The 25,477-nt window shown below is 42.5% G+C and overlaps 1 protein-coding gene across 1 annotated transcript; it reads left to right on the forward strand.

The window, feature by feature from the left end:
• The first annotated feature begins 1,131 nt into the window (after nt 1-1,131).
• LOC146681094 (neuronal acetylcholine receptor subunit alpha-2-like) lies at nt 1,132-25,477 on the forward strand. Its single transcript, XM_085448109.1, has 8 exons — nt 1,132-1,395; nt 17,693-17,844; nt 17,972-18,016; nt 18,114-18,223; nt 21,748-21,967; nt 23,585-24,087; nt 24,620-24,983; nt 25,118-25,477. Exons 1-8 carry the CDS (start codon nt 1,338-1,340, stop codon nt 25,241-25,243), a joined length of 1,578 nt encoding a protein of 525 aa, XP_085304235.1. The 5' UTR covers nt 1,132-1,337; the 3' UTR covers nt 25,244-25,477.

A 25,477-nucleotide genomic window follows, 5' to 3' on the forward strand; every position in this document is an offset into this window, starting at 1 on the left:
ATTCAGCTTTTTCCTTTTACAAATTTAAAGTGAAACAACACAAAACACTGCAAACCACAACACAATTAAATGTAAATTATAATATGAAAACAAAAAGAAGATGCATATTCTCTGTCATATGGGCCTGCATGAATAAACTTTCTGAATCCTTTATCATCTGCAACTGAAAATAGTTGTGGATGATTACTATACCTTTCTAATGTGACGTTTTTGTCCCTGGCTCTTTCTCTGTCTCTCCCTCCTTCTCTATTCCTGTGCTACTGAGTGTAACTACCGCCCCTCCCTCCTCTTCCCAGCGTAAAGCACAAGGCTGGCATGCAGAGTGAAGCGGAAAAAAGTGCAAGAGAGAGGGTGAGAGAAAGGAAAAAAAAAAAAACACAGCTCACGTCAAAGATCCGGCTCTAACAACCATTTCGTTCGCGACTGACCCATCACTGCTAGGAACATGCCAAAGTTGCGGCAATATATTCCTAACCTGTAGGAATGTTGACCAATCCCTGGGTGGGAAAGAGTAAACAAAGATGGCGCATAGAAGCAGAGCTGATACTATGTGTGGAGGGACAGAAACTGTGTTGTATGTAAGCATGTAAACACTACAGAGAGTAAAGTTAACAGTAACCGTATTTTATCTAAGTAGAAATTCATTTCACCAAAACAATAACGTGGCGCACAGTGTGACGTCAAAAAAGGCGCACACCTTTGACCTGCGTTTTCTGTTTTCTTCATCCACTCCTAAATGCAAAAACAGAGTTTTCGAAAATATCAACCCTGGCAGGTGTTTTTAAAAATCTCTGTTTTCAGTGACCGAAAACGCCGTTTACGTGTGGATAAAGGTGCAAACGCATAGAAAAATCTGCGTTTTCAAAAATACCCGGGTACGTAGCCTTAACGTGGATTTATAGACCCTACAACCAGAAGTTGTGTGACTTGATTCTCAAAAGACATACTTTCATATTTCCAGCATCCATTGGGCTTTTTCTTGTTCTTGGTAGTATTTTATTACCATCAGCAGTATTTAGATCAAAATAATTTAATTAAAATTTAGTCAAGATTTGAAATAATTTACTGGGAACTATTAGGGCTGATTAAATTAACCAGATGATACCCCGCCTTCTCATTATTACAGACCTGAGGCAGCATTATTGTGGAGATGTAAGACCGATTAATCAAGTCCAATGGGAGCTTGATACCTCAGCGGTGATGTGCACTGGGAGGCTGTGACTGGGATCCATGCAGCTGTGTGGAGAGGAGTGTGACAGTGAAGATGAGCGCTGGGAACCTCGGAGTGAAGCTGAGCTTCGTGTGAACGCCGGTGGGATCCCTTTGTAGCGCTTCAAATGGGGCGCAAACGAGACCTGACGCCTCTCTGCTGCTGCTGGATCCTCATCAACTCCGGTAAGAGAGGCGGCGAAAAAGATTGATAGGATTTATATGGTAAAAATCAGCCGTGACTTCCCTGTAGGAGCACGTTGAAAAGCACCGAGGCTTTTAGTCATCTCATGGGGATTTCCTGACTTTATAACTTTGTTGCCTCCCTTTTACTTAAAGGAATCAGTGACTGTGAGACTTGGGGTACATCTTTTGCTCTCCCGTTTTGACATGATGCATTTATAAAGCGGTGTTGCAAATTAATCGAGTAAGGGAAGGCTGTTAATCATCATATCGCATATTCCTGCAATGTTCTGATAGTGCAAAAGAATATTTGAAACTTGTAGTCCTTTATTGCTGGCTCGTATAGAAGGCCAATAGTCATTTATTCACATTCGCATTTATTATTACTATGATCAATGCACTAAAGTAGCATTTTAAAGGTGTTTTATACAATCTGTGTTGGGGCATCTACACAAAGGGCTATGCTGACTTTAAGTAATTTTTTTCCATGTAACTGTGCTACACAAGTAAAACAACATTACAAGTGAAACATTACATTTAATGGAATTTACTTAATTGCTATGCTTTTAAGTGGTACTGTTTAAAAAAACGTTTCTGTTTTTTTGGAGTGTATATTCATAATGACTTCATTTAAAAATTAACATCCTGCAGAGTCAGGATTGAGCTTAAATCCCGATTCAGTACACAGCAGACCCAAACAGGACTGCAAAAGTTCAGTTAGTCTCCACTCATTTAGATGTGTATTATGTGTTTTTGACGCTGGCACAGCACAGGAAGCTTTTTGAGGCAAAAAACGATCAGGTCTGTGATGCTGTCACTTTAAAAACACTTCTAAATATCCAGGTTTTAATGCAAAAACGTGTAAAACAGTGTTCAGTGATCTGTTTTTGTGCGTGGAGCGGAGCAGGCATTTGTGAGCACTCAAAATTCTGAACACATTTTGCACATTTGTGACCGTTTTCATACCAATTTCTCTCAAAAGGTATCAGCTGGTATCAGTGAAAAACCAAAAACTAACATGCATATATGCACAAACTATCTGGAATTAATGACTGCTTTCAGGGTATTTCAAGAGGGATGAGCGAATGTTTAGCCTGTTGCAAAAGTGGTAATAAGGCATTTGTACTCTCCTGTGAAAGGTTTATTTACAATTTAAGACCTTCAGTTTTATTGTGCACCTGTAAGTCTTTTTAGGTGCTTAAAATTACACCCTAGTTTCAGAAACTGACGTGGTAGAACAGTGGGGAATTAGTGTGACAGAGCGTTTGGAGGCAGGAGTCGGGGCTAATCGGAAGAGTTTAGGTGAGTAGGAGAAAATAGAAAAAGCTGTTTATCTGGTGCTGGGGCGGAGCTGAGAAACAGCATATAAGCTGCAGCAGGGGTGGGCGAGTTGGCACACCTGAAATGAAGCATGGAGAGAATAGAAGAGAAGAGGGTGAGAGAGAAAGAGAAGTTCCTGCTAAAGTGGCAGAAGCTGAGGCATGGGAGGCAAATTAACCTGAACCCTAGACCCCTTACAGTGAGACAATCCTGTGGCTCTGTTAAACTTCATGCAGTTGAATGACCACTGATCACCTACAGCAAAGGCAACGATTCTGAGAAACCTTAGTTGACAGAAAACTACGCATTTACCTTTTATTTTGGACCATTTGATGGACAAAACTGTCTACGATGCTCAAGTAAATAAGTCCCCAGTTAACAAAACAGGTTAGAAATGTTGGCTTTTTACTCTTAGTAAATTAGGACAGATAAAACCCCTGCTTTGTGGTAGTGACATTGCCCTCATTGGCTGGGCATGAGGAGTCACTGAGTGTGAAAATAATACGAGTCATATGTCACAGGAAGAAGAAATGTTGAGATTACCTGAAGCACTGCCAGCCTCAGAAATGTGCTATACAAATAGAGTAGTATTGTATATGCAGATAGTACTTTATAAAACGTTGAGAACAAATCTGATTTGTTTTTAGACCTTTTAGATGCAGAATTTTAAGAAATCGTGCCAAGATTGTAAAATGTTTGTTCCTGAAATAGAAATGGGAAGTATTCTTTTTGTATTTCTCTCATGGTTTTTGTAGTGATCACTTATGATCCTCCATTTAGTGTCTACATTTGGTTAAAATCTGAAAACCTGTCTTTCCAGGCTTTTAATAGACTTTAATTCAGACTCATCTCAATGATTTCCAATTCATGTGAACCCACTGAGTGATTTTCCTGCTAATTAAAGGTCAGTGTTTTCAATGTTTGACATTTGTGACAAAGTTTTCTCTAATATCCCGGCCACATGGAGACCGTGATATTAGATATCCCTACTAGATTCGAAGTGGAGTAGTTTCTCAAAAAAAGAAAAAAAGAACAAAAAGAAAGATCAATTGTAATCCTTTAACCCATTCTGATAGGTCCACCAAAAATGTCTGCCAAAAATGTCTGCAGAGCTACTTCAGTGTCCTGAGTAATCGCTGCATCTTTGGCTTAGCCTGTGACATCCATGTAGAGCAGGGCCCTATTCAAGAAAACTGGCTTTAGTAACCCAGACATGAGGAAAACTCAGTTTTTTTCTAAACAAACTTAAATTGTCAGACCTTACCAAACACAGAGTTCCTTTTTGTGTCCGCCCCTCCTGCTGCACCTGAAGCTGGATATACTCGGAGTTGACAGGATTTAGTTCGCCCATCCAAGTTCCTTAATCAACTTTATTGTTTCTGCTTTAGCTGCCAAAAATATAAACCTCATGGGACCGTTTTCTGCCAATATGGCTTCCATTTCATCACCTTTGTCCACTTCTTGGCCGCAGACTATTCATGTCACCATCATCTTTTTGGGCTAGGTTTCACCAAAGTTAGTTAGCTTCTCTGTTTTCCCTTTTTCCTCTGATTGTTTGGCCACAGGTTGTCATCAAAGTAAAGGAGACCAACATGCTGCCAAAAATGTCTGCAGAGCCAGCAATATTTGTCATTGAGACAGAAAAAACAAAATTATAGATGTTAAAGGAAAAGTTCAACATTTCTTCTAAGCTGGTTGGTGTTACTGTCATGTTAACGCTTTGCAAAAATGGGATTTGAATTCGGCATTTAGTCAGAGGCCTGCAATGTGAAGCAGGATTTGGTCTGTGGAAGCATTGGGAGTCTGTGTGTTTCCTTAAGTCCTTGACACAACTTTATTCTGTAATTCAGTTTTATTAAATTGCTTAATTTTTATTCAAATGAATGTGGTCCATACTTATTTGTGAAATAAATTTGAACTTTAAGCCTATCGTTCTATTTTTGTTCCAGTACATAAGACTCAAACGGCACGATCACTCAGCATACAGTTTCAGAAGCTTTAAAAAATAAAACTTAAAATTATATAGCTTAAATAACACCGTATATTTTCTTAAAAGCAGAATGTCAAAAAACCCGTAAGGACCTTCTTCTCAAAACACATGGAGGACATCCTGAATATCAAAGTCAAGTAATTTCTCATAACAGGGTCGGGTAAGGCTTCTGCAATTTCCTTCTCTAAGGCCAGATGTTCAATCGTGGTGAGTAATGTTTGACCGTTGGTATGATGTTCTTTTCATGAAATGCTTAGGTTTATGCAGACGTAATAGGACTCAGAATCATCCAAATTCGGGTTTTCTGCTTTTTTCTGCAAGATAACTTTTCCCAAAATGTCTTGGGGATCATCAAAGATGTATTTGGGTAAATGTGAGACGAGACTTGATGAATTTGTTTCATCTGAAACGTGAAAGTGTGACAAATATAAATAATTGCTGTGCGTTGCTGATCTACAGCAGACAAGAGCTTCTGGACATCTGGACTCATAACTCCAACAGTTTTATCGCCGATCTCCGACTCATCCCAGAGATCTCCAGAACACTGGAGGCTGCCCACTCTCCCCGGCCGGGCGGAAGTGCACGCAGACGGCGCCGAGATCGTAAACAAAGGCGAGGTAGGCGCGGAGGGCTACGGGCTAAGCTAAAGCTAACACCACACTGGCTGCCTTTACCCAGTATTTTCCTCGCCAATGTCCGTTCTCTGGCAAACAAAATGGATGAGATACGGCTCTCCATCACTAACAACAGACGGATTATGGACTCAAATGTCATGTTTTTCACCGAAACATGGTTGAACAACAGCTGCCCAGACAATGTTATCGAGTTAGCAGGACGCCACACACACCGAGCCGACAGGCTAGCAGATGACTCCGGCAAGACCAGAGGTGGAGGTTTGTGCATTTATATTAACAATGCTTGGTGCATGAACTCCACTACTACTGAGAGTCACTGCTCACCTAATGCGGAGTTTTTAATGGTCAAATGCAGACCTTATTATCTCCCCAGAGAACTCACTTCGATCATACTCACTGCCGTGTATATACCCCCCGACGCTAATGCTAGGTTGACCATGAAAGAACTTTCTGCAGCCATTAACAAACACCAGAATAAACACCCCGAGGCTGCTATTACTGTTGCTGGCGACTTCAACCACACCAACTTAAAGACAGTCCTCCCCAGATTCCACCAACATGTCTCCTGCCACACCAGAGGAGACAATACTTTAGACCATGTGTATTCCAACCTGGCTGCAGCCTACAAAGCCACACCCCTCCCCCACATTGGACAATCGGACCATCTCTCCCTGTTCCTCACACCTAGGTATTCACCACTCATCCAACGTGTGAAACCTGCTGTGAGGACAATTAAAGTGTGGCCAGAGAGCCTCATCTGTACTGGATTACATCTCCAAAACCACAGACAGTGTCACCACCCAGAAACGGATCACCATGTACCCCAACCAGAAGCCTTGGATGAACCGGGATGTTCGTCTCCTCCTGAAGGCCCGCAACACCTCCTTTAGGTCAGGAGATTCACACGCCTACAGTACAGCCAGGGCTAATCTAAAGAAGGGCATCAAAAAAGCCAAACACCATTACAAAAAGAAGGTAGAAGAACACTTCTCCAACTCCAACCCCCGACGCATGTGGCAAGGACTCCAGACCATCACAGACTACAGGACCACCAAACCCTCCCCCGCATCTTCTGATGTCTCCTTCCTCAACGAGCTCAACAACTTTTATGCTCGTTTTGAGCGAGGGAACCCCACAACCACAACCAAAGCAGATGTGACGCCAGACCACCAACCTCTGACTGTCTTCCCCACCGATGTAGGAGCGGTGCTGAGCAGGATCAATGTCCACAAGGCTGCAGGTCCTGATGGCATCCCCGGGTGTGTTCTCAGAGCGTGTTCTGGGGAGCTTGCAGGAGTGCTGACAGACATATTCAACCTGTCCTTGGCCCACGCTGTGGTACCGGCCTGCTTCAGATCCACCTCCATCATCCCGATACCCAAAAACTCCAACCCATCTTGCCTCAATGACTACTGCCCAGTAGCCCTCACCCCCATCATCACTAAGTGCTTAGAGCAGCTGGTCCTAGCACACTTCAATTCCTGTCTCCCCCCCACCCTGGACCCCCACCAATTCGCATACCGCCAGAACAGGAGCACAGAGGATGTAGTCTCCATTGCACTGCACTCTGTCCTCTCACACCTGGACAACAACAACACCTACGCCAGAATGCTGTTTATAGACTTCAGTTCAGCATTCAATACAATCCACCCCTCACAACTCATCAGGAAACTGACAGACCTGGGCATCAGTTCCCTCATCTGCAAATGGTTACTGGACTTCCTGACCAGCTGCCCCCAACATGTCCGGCTGGATAACCACTGCTCATCTACCATCACAATGAACACCGGTGTACCACAAGGCTGTGTGATGAGCCCTTTCCTCTACTCCCTCTTCACCCACGACTGCTGACCTGCTGATGGTTCCAACACCATCATTAAGTTTGCAGATGACACCACGTTGATTGGCCTCATCAGTGACAACGATGAGGCCGCCTACAGGGAGGAGGTGGATCGTCTGGCTGAGTGGTGCGACACAAACAACCTGCTGCTTAACACCGAGAAGACTAAGGAGCTCATCGTAGACTACAGGAGGAATGCTGACCCACATCCACCCATCCACATTAAGGGGATGACTGTGGAGCGTGTGAGCAGCTTCAAGTTCCTGGGAGTCCACATCTCCGAGGATCTCACCTGGACGACCAACTGCTCCAAGCGGGTCAAGAAGGCTCACCAGCGCCTCTTCTTCTTGAGGACTCTGAGGAAGAATCACCTGTCCTCAGACATCCTGGTGAACTTCTATCGTTGCACCATCGAGAGCATCCTGACCAACTGTATAACAGTCTGGTACGAGAACTGCTCTGCCTCGGACCGGAAGGCGTTGCAGAGGGTCGTGAAAACTGCCCAGCACATCACCGGAGCACCACTTCCTGCCATAAAAGACATCTACAGGAAGCGGTGTCTGAAAAGGGCTGGGAAAATCATCAGAGACCCCAGTCACCCATCACATGGACTCTTCACCCTCCTGCCCTCTGGGAGGCGCTACAGGAGCCTCCGGACTAAGACCACCAGGTACCGGAACAGCTTCTTCCCCACAGTTGTCAGACTCCTGAACTCTGCCTCCTAACATCTGACCCACGTTAACACATGGACTGAACATACACACACCCACAATGGACAACTGTACCCTCAAACACACAATAATAACATGGACTGAACCACCACTCACAACCACTAGCACTTTATATAGCCTCTGTAGAAATTATCCACACCCTCACTTATCTTAACTGCACTACTGTATAGCTCTGTAAATAATCATTCTGTACATACGATAATTTTTAACCCTACAACTGTTTACAACTTGCATAGTTCCCATTTCTGTATAACTGTATATCTCAGATTTCTGTAAAGTTATTTATTTCATATTCTGTATAGTTTTTCATATTTATATCCTGTTCATATCCTGTACATAGCTTGTACTCACTACAGCCTGTACATACCTATAGTTATAGAATATTCACAACATACTTCATACCGTGTACATTATAACATACCATAATAGACCCATTTCTGTAATATACTTACATATCTATATTATTGCTAATATATATTGTAATATATAGGGATGGGTACCGGTGTCCGGTGCCATGATGGCACCGGTTCTGACATAAACGGTAGTAACCAGACCGAAAAGCAGCGCACATTTCGGTGCTTTATTTCGGTGCTTTTTTTTCCTGAGCTGTGATACACTTCTAGCCAATCATTTTACATTTCCGAGGATAGTAGGCGGGTCCAGGTACGTACGTTCTTTTAGAGCAGAGCTACAGATTAAAAATGCCCAAGGCGAAGCGGTCAAAAGTCTGGCTGTACTTCACAGCAAAATATGCAAACTCAGCAGCCTGCAACAAGTGCTTTAAGCTGATACTGTGATAGTGTCAAAGGAAGTAACACCTCGAATCCGATGAAACACCTGGCGACGCATAGCGGTTTTTTTAAAAGCCGAGAAATGCGCCGTATTTGATAGCTTGCTGCGAGACCCCACACCGAGCGCATCTACTGCGGGTGTGGTGCATGTTATCAGACCCGGAGTTAGCAACATCCCCAAAAACACGAAGAGGAGAGTCCTGGTCCCTAGCCCTGCCAGTGTAGCAGAAATGATGACGGATGATGATGGCAGCAGCAGCCGTTCTTCTCTGCGTGAGTAGCTTAATGTTGTTCGTGTGTAATTTACGTTGAGTAGGCTAACCACGTTATTACATTAATGCAGGTAAGGTGAACTAGCAAACATCATCATAGCTACATGCGGCTGTCTTCTTGTTTGATGGCAGATACTCCCTTCACCCTGGCCAAAACGGCTAAACATGAGAGGTTTTTGGATAAAGTTTGTGTTTTTTGCATTGTTTAAGCACTGCTTCCAGCCAAGAGTGATACCATATATGCCCCATAGCCGCAGAAAAGGCTAACATTGTTATCTTTTTACAAAAACCAGCTGAACATGAGAGGTTTTTGGACCAATTTTGTGTTCTCCATTCTTTAAGCACCGGTTTGAGCACCGTTTGAGCACCGGCACCGTTTCAAAAGTACCGATTTGGCACCGGTATCGGATAAAACCTAAACGATACCCATCCCTAGTAATATATCTATATCACTAAAGCACCTCTGAATGGATGCAAACTGCATTTCGTTGCCCTGTACCTGTGCATGTGCAATGACAATACAGTTGAATTCTATTCTATTCTATTCTAAATATCAACAAATGAAGAAATCAGGAATTGGGCAAATACTTTTTCTCAGCACTGCAGATGGCTATCCTAACTGAAAGTTATCTCTGTGTACTCTTCTGGTTGTTATTTTTTATTATAAGACCTGTGAGTAAAAACCATTGAGGACTTGTAGTGATTCTAATGATCCAACCGTAAAGTGAAGCACGCTTGTTTACAAAGCTGCACACCCAGTGACACGTTTAAAAGGTGCATTTTAATTAGTGCATTTGGTGTGAAAAAGTAACGGATTATAGATTTAACATAATCTTAAGTATTCAGGCAAAAAAGGATCAACTCATCCTTCAGAGAAACTGAAGCTCACTGATAATTCTCCACACAAATTAGCTTAAACCTTAATCATGTCCTAAATGAGACACAGCAGCCGGGGTCTTTATGCTAAATCCAGGGACACAAACTGCTGCACAATCCAACAACATATCTGTTTGTCCTCCACTGGCACAGCCTTACCTGAGACATCATTTTGCCAGTTATAAATAGCCAATGTAATCAGAAAAACTGGCATCACATTTGCACAGTTTGTGCTGTTGGCTCGCCGTTTCTTGCTCTGGCTAATCCTAAATTGCTTGCTGGTGATGCCAGATGGCTCGCCAGAGTTCAAAGCTGAGACAGAGAGTGATGGAGGGCTTTCTAGATGCAAGCTGAACAGAAAAGCAATATAGTTACCATCGGTGTTCATTTATCCTGCAAGAGAAATCACATCTGATACAAAAAGGTCAAACACTGAGAATTAAAGAGTTTTATTTCAAGCGTGAAAGGACTCCCCCGATGAGTTATGAACGCTGGAAAACCACACTCAGTGTTTTACAATAACTTCAATTATCTCTAATGGTTTGTGCGTAAGATCAAATTAAATCCAAGTGTAGTAGATCACATCCTAATCTTTGAAATTTTATGAACAATAAAATTCAGGTAATAGCTTTTCCCCCAGAGACTGGGTACAGTATCTCTCTCAACTGTAATGACTTTGGTTTAAGCGAAGTATGAGTGAAAATGCAGACTGGTCCTTAAAAAAGGCTGGAGGGGGAGAAAAGTGAGGAGATAAATCAGGAACACCCATGACCCATGGGGGAAGAGGAAGGTCTTCAGAGAGGAGGAATGTGAAGTGAAAGTGCTGAAGAGTGCAGATATTTAAATGTTTCTTTCAGTTTCTACACAGCAAAAGTGCAGTGAACAAGACAGTGATTAAGCCATCAGTGAACAAACTATTTACTGTAAATGAAAAAGTTTTAAAGAGTATAAGAGCTATGAAGAGCTTTTGGTGCTTTCTGGTCGGTGGGACATGTCTGTGGTGCCCATGACCACAACAAACCGAAGTCTTGTGATCTCTGTAGTGCTTGAAACAGCTTACATGGGATTTATGGTCCTGTATGTGTATTTATTTTGCCTCATGTAGAGAGAAACTTCAGCGCAGTGCAGAAGTGCAGCTCTCCAAAGAGCAAAAAATGACGATAGAACTGTGTGCAAGTAGAAGGGTAGAGTTCTAAGCCATTATTTCTAGCAGGCTGTAAATGTGTTCTTTTCTGCTGTAATATTGGTAACCAAGGTATGCAGAAGACCATCTCTGAACACACACATGAAACCATGAGGCAGCACAAGACCACACCGCACTGAGGCTACAGTTCTCATGGGCTCACCAAAACTGGACAATAGAAGATTGGAAAAATATTGCTCAGATGGTAGGGTCAGAATCAGACATAAAAGGATGGCTCCATCGTGCCTTCTATGAACAGGGGCCCGTTCGTCGTACTTCGCTAAGTAGGTTAGCTGGATTTGATTGTTGACGATTTCGCGTGATCTTGGATCGTTCGGCTCATCCGGGACTTGCTGCCATAGCAACAGAGCCGTAAGCGTAAACCTGCTCGGGAGCAGGTTTACTTTATGTAAACAGGATTAGATCGCGGCCACTCAGGTATGTCCGCTTCATTTATACAAAAGCAACAGCGATATTCCACCACTGTTTCACCATAAATAAATAACATCAATGTAACCAAAGATAATGCAGCACCTGATCCATTTATTGATTTCACACAGATACATACAGGTTATTTCCTAAAAAAGGGAAATGTACTATTAACATTCTATTACATGTATGTGATTATTACAGATGTAATTCATATTTCAGAGTAGCAATTGCAAATTACTTCGTGTAATCAAGATGAGAGACCACGGCTATAAAAGCGAAGGTGGATTTGGGAAGTCTGTCGCAGCCATGTCCTGTCCGTTTATGCGAGCAGCCCATTGCGGAAGGTGCAAGATTGATAAGGAGAGTTTTCAGAATTCAGCGTATATTGCGGGATAGACAGGATCCTTTAGCTCAGCGCGACAGTGTGCTCATAGAGAAATATCGATATTCCCGTGAGGGTATTATTTACTTAACCAACTTGTTGACGAGGGGATGCAGGACCACCACCTGTCTTTGTTTGCTCTGCCCTTTTCTTGGTTGCTGTTATGAACAAACAAACAGATTATTTCAGGGTCTCTTTCCAAGAGACGAAAAGCAATATAAGTGATAAATATTACCATTCTGTAGAATATTCTTATATTTCACTTTTACTTGTTCTCATGTTCTAGTGGGTCCTGTTGTGGCTCTAATGTGAAAGGGGATATAATATAACATAATATAATATAATGTAATATAATATTGGATAATATAGTGTAATATAATAAATCTACCCTACCGCCTACTGGTGTTGGCCAGAGGGGCCGATGGCGCGATATGGCAGCCTCGCTTCTGTCAGTCTGCGCCAGGGCAGCTGTGGCTACAACCGTAGCTGCCTCCACCAGTGTGTGAATGTGAGAGTGACTGAATAGTGGCATTGTCATGCGCTTTGGGTGCCTTGAAAAGCGCTATATCAATCCAATCCATTATTATTATTATTATTATTAAATTACTTACGAGTTTAATTTGTCAGCAACTTTCTGCCAGCCCTCGCTCCTTGCTTTTGCAGCCTTTGCAGTGTTCCCTTGCGTTCTGATTAAACTCTGAAACTCCTGAAATCCCTCACTCAGGAGTTCTTGCTCTGCTGCCGAAAAATACCGAGCGCGCTCCTTCGACATTTTCGCCGACCAATCAGAGGGTTGCCGATCAATGTTTCTACTATCGATGCGTAGCCCCTTTTACGATACCCAGTGATCTCACATTACTTCATCCAGCTGTACTAATCGTCAACAGCAGGTGTGTTCGGGGAACCGGATTAGCGAGCTCACAGTTAGCGCGATGATTTGGTCTTGGATGTGTCATTTGATCTTGGATGTAGTAAGCGACGTACGAAGAACGGGCCCCAGTTCCGGCTGGTGGTGGTGTTATAGTGTGGGGGAAATTTTCTTAGCACAATTTGGGCTCCTTAGTACCAACTAAGCATCCTTTAAACACCACAGCCTGCCTGAGTGTTGTTGCTGACCGTGTACATCTCTTTATGGCCACAGTGTAACATCGTCTGATGTCTGCTCCCAGCAGGAATACACACTATGTCACAAAACTCAGATCCTCTCAAACTGGTTCCTTGAACATAGCCTCCACAGTCACCAGATCTCAGTCCAATAGAGCTCCTTTGAGATGTGGTGGAACGTTTGTAAGAAGATGGCGCTGGATGTCATGGCACGCCGTCTCTCGGTTCTGCAATGTTTATGTTTTATGTTCTTAGTGGTGTCCCTGCTAGTTTAAAAAACCCACTCCCTGTTGGTATATGAGTGTAACACGCGGCGACACTAAAGCGGTCGCGCCAGAATGTCACGCTAAAAAGAAAGATTCTTTAAAATACAAGGGGGAGCAAGCGAGTCAGAGTCGGGCACCGAGAGGAAGCAGGTCTGATCAGAAACAGTTTATTACTAGGCCAGGGAGCACAAATAAAAACACCCTTAAAATGTACGTAATAAAATGTTGTCAATCTACTAAAACTAAATAAAACAATTCTAAAACCCGTAAAACTACCATTTTCTACATTCACTAAACCCCCCCCCGCTATAATTATGCCACATGTTCATTATGGGTCCATCAGCAGGCCAGGAATTCCTTCTTTAGAGCAGAGTCCACGCCAGCCTCGTCTTCGGCAGACAAACAACAGTAGAGACACTACTCACAAATGCAGGCAGAGGTAAACCTCTGCCCTGCTGCCAATCACACACGCTGTCTCTCACTGTTGCCGTTCCATGAGGTCAGGACTGGGTCGCCGCGTCACACTGGCCATCTCGCATTAACCTTCCAGTCTGGGGCCTCTCTCCTTCAGTGCTCAGCTAGCCTGTTTTTAAAAGGTCTTTACACAGCTGATAGGCCACCTCTAGACACACCCCTGCCTCAGCAAGTGGTCCCTATCAGCTGTCCCATGTGCAGCCAGTCCACAGTGGATAAAAACCGTGTCACATAAAACACTAAAAACCATGCAATAGAAACAGAATAAAACCATGCAAATAAATTAGCTCTCTTAAACGCAAGATCTGTATCAAATAAAACTCATGCTCTTCGGGCTTTTTTGGTACTCATAAGCTGAATGTCATGTTCCTAACTGAGACATGGCTGCGCGCTGGTGAAGTGGCACCCTTGCTGGAACTTTGCCCCACCGATGCCAGTTTCTTCAGCTCCCCCAGGTTGTCTGAAAATTGTGTTTTACCTATTCTAGACCACTCAGCAATTTTATTTGATATTTTAATCCCTAAATCTCCAGCTTCTGAGAGGGGAAAATTGCCCCTCAGATCATCTCGTTATATTAGCCCCGAAGCATTGTTTGGAGTTAAATTACATCTACCTGATGTGTTGGACCCTATTTTTACTCAGGAGTTATGTGTGGACACCTTGACTGCGAATCTTAATAATACACTTCTTGAACTACTGGACTCTGTTGCTCCCGTAAAGAAGTTGAAATGTCAAAAAAGGAACCCTATGCCTTGGTTAAATGAGAAGCTCTTGAACTTGAGAAGAAATTGTAGAAAAGCAGAGCATCACTGGAGATCTTCCAGACTAGACATATTTCTCCAGGCTTGGAAGGACTCATTATCTTCTCTTCAATCAGCGATATCGACAGTGAAAGCAAATTATTTCTCAAATCTCATCATGAGTCATAAACATAACTCAAAACTCCTTTTCAACACAGTGTCGCAACTTACAGAGAATAAGTCAACTCTCTGCTGTTCTAATTTGATAGCTCATGACTTTCTTACGTTTTTCAGAGACAGGGCTGAAACACTTAGAAATCATATTACTCCCTCCTCAAGCTGTTCATTAGACTACTCAGCTGCTTTGCCTGTTGGTGCTGATAAACTGTTCTGTGACTTCAAGGTTATTTCTCTGTCTGGATTAACTAAGGTTGTAAAAGCAGCTCAATGTACAACCTGTTCTTTGGATCCTCTACCAGCCTGGGTTATAAAGGAACTGTGGTCAGTATTAGGACCCTACATTCTGTTTCTTTTAAATACTTCATTGATGACCGGAGTCTTTTCTGAATGTTTTAAATCAGCTGTGGTAGTGCCGATCTTGAAAAAGCCTGGACTGGATGTTGATATGGTCGCAAACTATAGACCCATCTCACATCTGTCTTTTTTATCTAAAATCTTTGAAAAAGTGGTTTTTAAGCAGCTCACTGAGCATTTGTCAACAAGCAATCTGTTTGAACCATTTCAGTCTGCTTTTAGACCAAATCACTCCACAGAAACAGCTTTAGTCAAAGTGGTAAATGATCTGCTGGTAAATGCAGATAATGATTGCACTTCAGTTTTATTACTGCTGGATCTAAGTGCTGCAGTTGACACTGTGGACCACTCCATATTATTGGATAGGCTTGAACATTTTATTGGAATTACAGGAAATGTTTTATCATGGCTGAGATCTTACCTGCTTGGGAGGTCTCAGGCTGTTAGTTTTAAAAATGGTAAATGGTAAATGGCCTGCATTTGTATAGTGCTTTACTCAGTCCCTAAGGACCCCAAAGCGCTTTACACTACATTCAGTCATTCACCCATTCACACACATTCACACACTGGCAATGGCAAGCTACATTGTAGCCACAGCTGCCCTGGGGCGCACTGACAGAGACTTGTGCAGTGAGGCATGAGGTCCCTCAGGGCTCCTTACTTGGACCATTGCTGTTTTCTATGTACCTGCTCCCTTTGGTGTTCTTTTACATTCTTTTAATGTAACCTTTCATTGTTACGCTGATAACCTGCAGCTTTATGTTCCTTTAACCACTGGAAATTGTGCTGAAGTCTCTAAACTAGAATGTTGTTTTTCTGCAATTAAGGGCTGGTTATCGGATAATTTCTTGCTCCTAAATACTGATAAGGCAGAGTTGATGGTCATTGGGCCACACAAATTTCATCACTTGTCCCAAAATTTCATCTTGAAAATTGATGACAGTGTCATAAATTGCAGGAACAAGGTAAAAAACTTGGGTGTGTGGTTCGACATGGTGCTCTCCTTTGAAACTCATGTAAAAGAGATAACAAAATCCGCCTTTTATCATTTGAGGAACATAGCCAGAATCAGACAAGTTTTGTCAAGCGACACTGCAGAGGTCTTCCCGTATTGATTATTGCAATGCTCTTCTTTCTGGCCTACCAAAGAAAAAGTTTTAGAAGTCTACAGATGGTGCAAAATGCTCGCATTTCAATAGGAACGGGGAAATTTGAGCACATTACCCCTGTTCTGAGATCTCTGCATTGGCTACCTTGTCAGGTTCGAGCAGATTTTAAGGTCCTGCTCTCACCTACAAGGCTTTAAACGGATTGGCACCTACATACCTCTCCAACCTTTTACACCTTTATGTTCCATCTCGTGCTCTACGATCTCAGGACTCTGGCCTTCTAAAAGTTCCTAGAGCCAGAAAAAAGACAATTGGAGAGCGTGCTTTTTCTTTTCGTGCCCCATTTCTTTGGAACAACCTCCCTCAAGATATTCGGCAGGCATGCTCTGTGGAGGTTTTTAAAACTAAGTCGAAGACACATTTGTTCACCCGATCCTACATGTCTTAATTCTATGGCTTTTAGTTTTTAATTTTTCATTGTTTTTAACTTGTATTGTGTCTTTTACCTGTATTGCTATGTATCACTTTCATTTTATTTATCTCTTTAGTTGTACAGCACTTTGTTTGAAAGCACTTTATAAATAAAGTTATTATTATTATTATTAACAGGAGACAGCTCTGCAGCAGCTGTGTGATTGTATCGTGTCAATATGAACTAAAATCTCTGAGGAAACTTTCCAGCTCCTTGTTCACATTTTCCTCATAGAATATAAAGTTTACTTGCACTCGCTAATATTATGATGCATACAAGCATTATGAGAGCTGCATTACATAGAAAATAATAATTTATTATATGTTTTTATGTGAAAGAAGGAAAATAGGATAAAGTGAATTACCTACAACTAGAGGATTCTGGTGTGAGGGGTCTTTTTTTTTTCTTTGCTTAATTTTTTTTGCAGAATTGCACATATGGTTGAAAAGTCTTGAATGCTTTGTGTTCATTTAATTTTTAGAGTTTCTAATAAATTGCTTGCACCTGACCTGACAACACTGTACAGTCTTGAGCATAAAACCTGTTTTGATATGTTATCGTGAAATCAGAGGTTCTGAATTTAGTTTGAAAACCAGCTTTGGGGTTCAGAGTTTTGAGAAAAGGACAGAAACTTTCCAGAAATGTGTCTTAGATTTTGAAAAGCGAAAATCAGATTCTCTCTAAATAAAAAGCACGAGGGACACCAAGTTCTTTGAAGTAGGAAAATATGTTACAAAATCTTTAACTGGTCTTTTATTGACAGGAATAGTTATTGAAGCAAGTGGGTGTTCACCCACTCCGGACCAGGTTATGTCTGCAGCATATGCTACCATGGTTATATACACTGATTTTCATCAAGGATCACCTCTGAAGTTACTCAAAGCCCACTTTCTGGCAGAGGCCTCTGTGTGTGTGATTGACTTTTGCCTGTATAAATGTGTTTTAGTGAGTGAGAGCTTCCTTAGAGATTTGCAAGAAAGTAAAATGAGACCTGCAAAATGCATCAAACTGGATGAAAACATTTAAGGTTTCATGATATGAGTGACTGATTACATAAGATAGATCAGACAAAGGAAGCACTTTTAAACTACTGCAGGATGATAGTCTGAACCCGACAGTGTTGCTGATCTGTCTCTGCCTCTCTATCAGTGCTCTCTGAGGACTGGGATCGTGTTCACACTGAGGACGAGCTCTTCAGGAGTTTGTTTAGAGGCTACAGCAAGTGGACTCGACCGGCGAAGAACGTCACAGACGTGGTCATCGTCAAGTTTGGCCTGTCCATCGCCCAGCTTATAGATGTGGTAGGAAATTTAACCATACCTTCAAAACTTTAAAAACTATTCCCCCTTTCTGTTTTGTGCCATTGCACCTACTAGGGCGTTAGATGCATGGCTCACTCGCTGTGTCCACTTCATTTACAAAAAACAGGATGAGAAAAATCAGATGATGACAACCAACGTGTGGCTGAAACAGGTGGGTGAAAACAAAAACTGGGTCTGAAAGTTAAGTAAATGTAATTCAAATGTGTTTTGTGTCCTAAAATGACATAAAAATGTGTATTCATTGAAAGGAATGGACGGATTACAAGCTGCGGTGGAGTCCTTCTGACTTCAACAATGTGACGTCCATCAGAGTCCCTTCTGAGCTCATCTGGGTGCCCGACATTGTGCTGTACAACAAGTAAAAACCACACGCATGATTCACGAGTCCACCCTTCTCCTCGTCCTCCTTCATCCTGTCAAACTCATCTTAAAATTCACTGAGAGTAGAGAAGCAATGACATCAGTCTATCCCAGGAGGCCAGGATTTGGGGGCTTAGCAAGGTAACCCCAGGTTAAACCCAGGGCTTTCAGCGTTACAGTGGTGCTCTTTACATCTTACCAGATTGCATCGCCGCGGTAACTTGTGCTGCACGCCTAACCTTCTTAGGCACAAGTTATGTTTGAAATAAGAGGCTTGCAAGTGCAACACCACCTTCTACTGACCGGTAAGTTCTCTGGAGGACAGCATGTCTATTCCTTAAAGTGTCCTCTAACCTCAATGAGCAGATAACAGAGTAAACATTTTGAGAGGCAGCCTATGATCCTAAAAAATCCAAATACAGTTTTTCCCCCTCATTTCTTTATATTCTATTGGGAAAACAGAGTACTGAGCAACACATAAATACTTAAATATTTTTCACTAATAACAAATAGTATTTCTGCTTCTGGTGCCTAAATAATTATTTCTTGTTATTTCTTTAAATAGTCTTCAGGAATAGTTCTCCAGGCTTCTTGAAGGACATTCAAAGCTCTTATTTGGATGTTTCTGCCTTTTGTTCTGTTCTCTGTCAACATGATCCCACACTGCTTCAATAATGTTGAGGTCCGGGCTCTGAGGAGGCCAATCCATGACTGATAGTGTTCCACTGTGTCTTTTTCTATCCAGGTATGATTTTGCTGCACTGGCAGTGTGTTTGGGATCATTATCATGCTGAAAATGAAAAATGTTATAATAATAATAATGGATTGGATTTATATAGCGCTTTTCAAGGCACCCAAAGCGCTTTACAATGCCATTATTCATTCACTCTCACATTCACACACTGGTGGAGGCAAGCTACAGTTGTAGCCACAGCTGCCCTGGGGCAGAATGACAGAAGCGAGGCTGCCATATCGCGCCATCGGCCCCTCTGGCCAACACCAGTAGGCGGTAAGGTAAAGTGTCTTGCCCAGTTACCTGTTATCAGTTAAACATTTTCCAAATGGTATTATGTGGTAGATCAAAGTCTGAAGGTACTTTTCTGAGTTCATAATTCATTCATTTTGACAAGATCCCCAACACCACTGGCTGAAATGCAGCCTGAAACCATGACAGAGCCTCCACCGTGTTTTAGAGATGCCTGTAAACCTCTCTTGTTGTACCTCTCTCCTCACCTCCTATGTATGTATGTACTGATGATGAACCAAAGCAGAACCAAACATTTCAAATTCATCACTCCTGAAGACCGTTTGCCACAGTTCTTGTTTAATTTTCATACCTCAGCGTTTTCTCCCTGCTTTCCTTCATTAAGAATGGCTTCTGACAGCCACACTTCCACCGAGACCATTTGGTAAATGGTAAATGGCCTGTATTTATATAGCGCTTTTCTAGTCCCTAAGGACCCCAAAGCGCTTTACATATCCAGTCATCCACCCATTCACACACACATTCACACACTGGTGATGGCAAGCTACATTGTAGCCACAGCCACCCTGGGGCGCACTGACAGAGGCGAGGCTGCCGGACACTGGCGCCACCGGTGTCCGGCAGCCAGTGTCTGATGAGAAGTTCTGATGAGGATTTAGTGAACAGTAGATGGATCAGTTGAAGGCCCTGGTGCATCTCTCAGGTCCTGTGTCAGGTCTTTGCTGGATTTTTTTTTCCTGTTACTTAAAGACATGACTTTCAGATAGTGTTCATCTGCTGAAAATATGTCTGTATTGTATTTTTCGGGTCAACTAAAGAAATGGATGTGTTTTTGTGAAAGGCTGTTAGTAGCAAAGTGCCTAACGATTTAGTACAGCCCATAATCTTAATTTAGGACATTTTTTATATATAAAAACATATTCCCTCTGTGCAACGCACCAACATCATAAGAAACAGACTGAAGGTTTAAAACAAATAAATGAATTACATGCTCTGTGCCACTTCTCAGCCATGCAGATTATTTGTTTTCGTCGTTATGATTTGTGGGATGGTATTATCTCCTTTAACAACAGGTGTTCCAGATTATCCTCTCCTAAAGATAATAAAGGAAGAATTGAAGCATTGTCTTTCGTATTTACAGAGGTCGACCTGTTCTTACGACGCTTCCCATGCAGATATTTGCAGATATTTCAGGATCATTTCACTCAGTTTGAACCTTCCTGAAAAACTTGACTATTCAGATACAACCCTTGAGTTTTCAACCACCATCATGTGTGTCACGGTCTGACTGGGGCAGACCGTATGTGTTGCAGAGGAGGACTCAAACGCAGACCAAAATGTGGTGTGGATTAACAAAACAAGCCGTTTATTGAGGTTAGCAACGAGGGTACAAAATAATAGGGCATCGGTGAAAACTAAACAATAACCTAAACTGGGTGAACTAATAACAAAACATGAAAAACCTTAACCATAGTGAACTGACATGGGTACCTGGAGATGAGACATGGATGAGCAGACGACCTGACAATGGCATGAAGAAAACAAAAGGCTTAAATACAGACATGAGGTGATCAGGGGAAGTGGCGACACATGGGGGAAAACAGCTGACAGACATAAACCTAATGACAGGACCAGGAGAGGAAAGCTAAATACAATAAACAAAGAACACATGACATTGTCAGAATAAAACAGGAAATACTAAAACATGACAACACAACTTAACAGACCTAATATGTGATGAATAAATACAAAACCCCAAAACATAGAAAACCCAGGAACAATAACTGCCTAAACTAAAGGCAGATAGGAAATAACACAAACTAAATCACATAACAAAATGAGACAAATACAAACATGAACTCAGAGCGCTGGGTCAGAGACCCAGCCTGTGACAATGTGACCCCTATCCAAAGAGCAAATAAGCCAGATAAAGATCTCTATAAACCCTGCAAAAACATCTGGGGGTAAATAAGGATTATTAACTCTTATTTTATTTGGATTTAAAATATTGAGTCACGCTCACAGCAGATGCTCAAGGACACACATACTGTTCCTGAACAGAGACGACTTTCTGTAGGTGGACCTGGAAATTATCTGTAGTGATCAATTAGCTGCTTGATCCATAACACAGTCCTCCTTCATTGAAGAGCGAAAGAGGAGTTGAGGTCACTTACATGGAGACAAACAGCTCCATGGTATTTTCTGCATTTTCCTGCATATCAATTGGCGATGCATGCAAATTATGCTGTTGAATAAATGACCCTGATTCTGTTGCGGATGCACGGCGATGTTGCATCACACAGTTTTAGTTGAGTTTCCAGCCCTCGGGGCTCGGGGGAGTATTAAAATTGGTCTGGATGGAGATGAAACTCTCTCCGCTTTCAGTGAAAATGAGCTTGCATCGGTGTCATTTACATTCAGCTATCAATTATTAAGCATAGCTCGTGTAAATGGGCATAGCTCCAGGTTTATTGATTCACCTTCTGAGTTTAAAAACTAATGAAATTAAAACTTTTTACCCTCTTTTCTTGTTAAAGTGCTGACGGGGAGTTCGCTGTCACCCACATGACCAAGGCACAGCTGTTTTACACCGGTCGTATCCGCTGGGTACCGCCCGCCATCTACAAATCCTCCTGCTCCATCGACGTCACCTTCTTCCCCTTTGACCAGCAGAGCTGCAAGATGAAGTTCGGATCCTGGACGTATGACCGTGCCAAGATCGACCTGGAGCCCTTTGAGAACACCGTGGACCTGAAGGTGGGAACACGTGGGTGGAGGTTGCTCTGCTTCCCCTCCCCCTCCACATTCCTCCCTCATACTCTCTTATGATTTCCTTCCTAACACCTCCTGCACCTCTTTACCTCCTCTTATCGGCTCTTCACATGTGTTTTGTTTTACAGAAGAATGCCCGCCAAACTCTCAGGCTGCTAACATTTTAATTAACAAAGTATTTCCCAGCGTCATGTTTCACTGCAGTAATAGGTTCTGGAAAAATTCACAGAATAGTGAAAAAAGAAAAACCCCAAATCCTGGGGAGATTTCTGAGTTGTAAAACGTGGCAGGTTTCTTTAACTCTTTACCCCTTGGACACCTACTAGGACAGGGGTGGCCAACTCCAGGCCTCGAGAGCCAGTGTCCTGCAGGTTTTAGATGTCACCCCGGGTCAGCACACCTGAATCAAATGATTAGTTCATTACCAGGCTTCTGGAGAACTTCAAGAAATGTTGAGGAGGTCATTTAGACATTTCAATCAGCTGTGTTGGATCAAGGATACATCTAAAATCTGCAGGACACCGGATCTCGAGGCCTGGAGTTGGCCACCCCTATACTAGGAGGAACCCTTGAAGCTCTTTTCTGAACTTGGATTTAAAACATGGAAACTATTATAATGGCCTGCAAACTACATCTTAACTGATATACTGAGGTGTTAAAAGGTGTCATTATGGCTACAGGGGAGGTCATGAAATGTTGTCTTTATAGGGGAAAGAGTTAATATGGTGTGATTTTGAAGCACAGAATGCAGAAGTAAGTTTGTTTCTTCAGTTTGACTCCACATGTCTGCATTTGAGATCTCTATCCTGCAACACTTGGAGAGTACGCTGTAACAAAAGGCAGCACTATTTATACAGACAGATACACAAAGGGGTAATCAGGGGCATGAGGCACAGAGGGGAAAACAGGAACAGATAACATGAATGTGACAGGGAAAGTAAAACTAACTGCAACACACAGGAGACAAATGACTACCAAAATAAAAGAGGAAAGAACAATAAACAATAATCATTGTGGGGGATTATTCTCTCCAGTATCTTCATGACTTGTAAGGTCAGCGCAGCTGGCCTGTGGTCATTGGAAGTAGTTGGGTGAGATGTTTTTGTGGACAGGGACAAGACAGAATGTCCTTGAGAGAGTCAGGACCTTATGCAGTTTAAAACTCTGGTTCCTGATAAGACACAGCTGAGCAGCACAACTTTGGGGCTGATGCCATCAGGACCAGCCACTCTGCCAGAGTAGAGTCAAGACAACTCTTTCCTGACTTTTTCAGTTGAGAGGGACATGGAGGTGCAAGCTGTAGGTGCAAAGACAAGGGAAGGGGACAATGTTCATGAGATGAACTGTATGCTGGGTAAGGATGACCAGCAGGGGGAGGTGTGTCAAGCCAAGTGAAGTTTAAGTTGTTGGTACTCTTCTCATTCCACTCCAGCACTAAGTCCCTGCTTTGTTTGGGTCCTGTGAAGATTCTCAGTCCAACCCCTCCTTGTTGTTATTCTGTTATTTCCTGGCTTTCTCCTGTAACAGGCTTTCCCCCTGCTGCTTTAACTTTAAACTTCCTCTGCACAATGTCAGTGTGGCTAAAAAGAGTCTGACTTTTAGGGCTACTGGGAGAGTGGAGAATGGGCAATTGTCAACGCTGTAGGAACCTACAATACCAAGAAATACGACTGCTGTCACGAGATCTACCCCGACATCACTTACTACTTCGTGATCCGCCGCCTGCCGTTGTTCTACACCATCAACCTCATCATCCCCTGCCTTCTCATCTCCTGCCTGACCGTCCTGGTCTTCTACCTGCCATCAGACTGCGGCGAGAAGATCACGCTGTGCATCTCCGTGCTGCTGTCGCTCACTGTCTTCCTGCTGCTCATCACCGAGATCATCCCATCCACATCGCTAGTCATCCCGCTGATTGGGGAGTACCTGCTCTTCACTATGATCTTTGTCACGCTGTCAATCATCATCACCGTGTTTGTTTTGAATGTGCACCACCGATCATCAGAGACTCACACCATGCCCCGGTGGGTTCGGAGGCTTTTCCTGTCTGTGGTGCCGCGCTGGCTCTGCATGAAGCGCCCGCATCATGGACTCAGGCCTGCAAGGTGAGAAAGCCTCTATGACCATTAGAGGCACTGCAGGTTTTTACATGGTCATAAATAGCTTAGTGTAGTTGACTTCTACGTGGTCAAATGTGTATGAGTTGAAGTTTAGGATTGGCTAATTCAATCCAATTAATTAGCTCTCGACTGAGTTAGTGCGGTAATCCACACAGGAAACCACAAAATCTCTGCACAGGTTTATTGTTTTCATTATATGCTTGAACCATTTGGCTGATTTTAATACACATTGCAGAGAGATAACATAGCAGCCCCACCATACATTCACAGCCTCCAAACTCTACTTCTTTTTGTTGTTTAATTGTGGTTGGCAGACAGCTTCTAGGCATTTTACCACCATCTATTGGCAGTAGAAGTATATTGATAATTTGAGGTAGTGGTAAAAATAAGGGAAATATATAATTTAAGGTGACAGATAGTTGTAATCATTAGTTTTTCTGTTTTATATTTTCACAATGTTTTGCTTGTCGTTACAATGTCATTGTAATTTTTCTACAAACCCATCTACCTTTCTTAGGCAACACCACCTGAGCGATAAACTCCTCCCTCTCCAGACTCCGGGCCCCTCCCACAGCATCTGGATCACTCAGGAGTCTGATGTGGATGCTGGAGATGAAATTAACCACTGGGACTTTCATGGTTACTCAAACATGGAGCATTTGGAGAGGTTTGGGTCCCCATCTTGTCTTTCTGCTCGGTCTCTGGGCTATACACTCCTACCACAGACACGGTCCACTGTCAGCTTAGAGTGGGATACCCCTGTGGAGTGTGGTTCGACCCAGAACCAGTGGGACTCTTCTTTGTCTCCTGCTGTCATATCCGCCCTGGAGGGAATAACGTACATCGCTGAACACCTAAGAGCAGAAGATGCAGACTTTTCGGCAAGTATTGGATTTTTTTGGTTATAGATTTGCGGTCAAAAGTTTGCATCAGGGGTGTCAAACATAAGACAGCCTGGGTTTTATATATTTCTCCAAGTTTACTGGCTCATTTTTGGTTTTATGTCTTCTCTCAGGTGAAGGAGGACTGGAAGTATGTGGCCATGGTCGTAGACCGGATCTTCCTGTGGATGTTCATCATAGTGTGTCTGCTGGGGACCGTTGGACTCTTTCTGCCTCCGTGGCTCTCTGGGATGATTTAAAACCAAGACTAGATGTTAAAAACACTAATATATTATATACAAAAGTGGAAGAGCATGGTTAGCTTTTAAATTTGTTGCAACAGACGAGTCTAGGAAACTTATTTCATGGAGGACAAAAAGTACAAAAATTAATAATAAAGAGAAATTAATTATTAATGCAAATATTTATAAAATGAAATGGCCTTGATGTATAAAATGGAATATACTTATGTTAATTAATAATAAATATTATAA

This window comes from Copadichromis virginalis, linkage group LG23 (assembly GCF_057382275.1).
Source record: "Copadichromis virginalis isolate Kocher_CV1m ecotype Utaka linkage group LG23, C_Virginalis_male_GT1.1, whole genome shotgun sequence".
NCBI classification, from domain to species: Eukaryota; Metazoa; Chordata; class Actinopteri; order Cichliformes; family Cichlidae; genus Copadichromis; species Copadichromis virginalis.

Excerpts from the sequence above, each read along its gene's own strand:
- LOC146681094 (XM_085448109.1), top strand. The coding sequence starts at position 1,338 with ATGGGGCGCAAACGAGACCTGACGCCTCTCTGCTGCTGCTGGATCCTC. Across the intron at positions 17,845-17,971 it reads TCGCCCAGCTTATAGATGTG|GATGAGAAAAATCAGATGAT; the intron begins GTAGGAAATTTA and ends TACAAAAAACAG. Across the intron at positions 18,224-21,747 it reads GACATTGTGCTGTACAACAA|TGCTGACGGGGAGTTCGCTG; the intron begins GTAAAAACCACA and ends TTCTTGTTAAAG.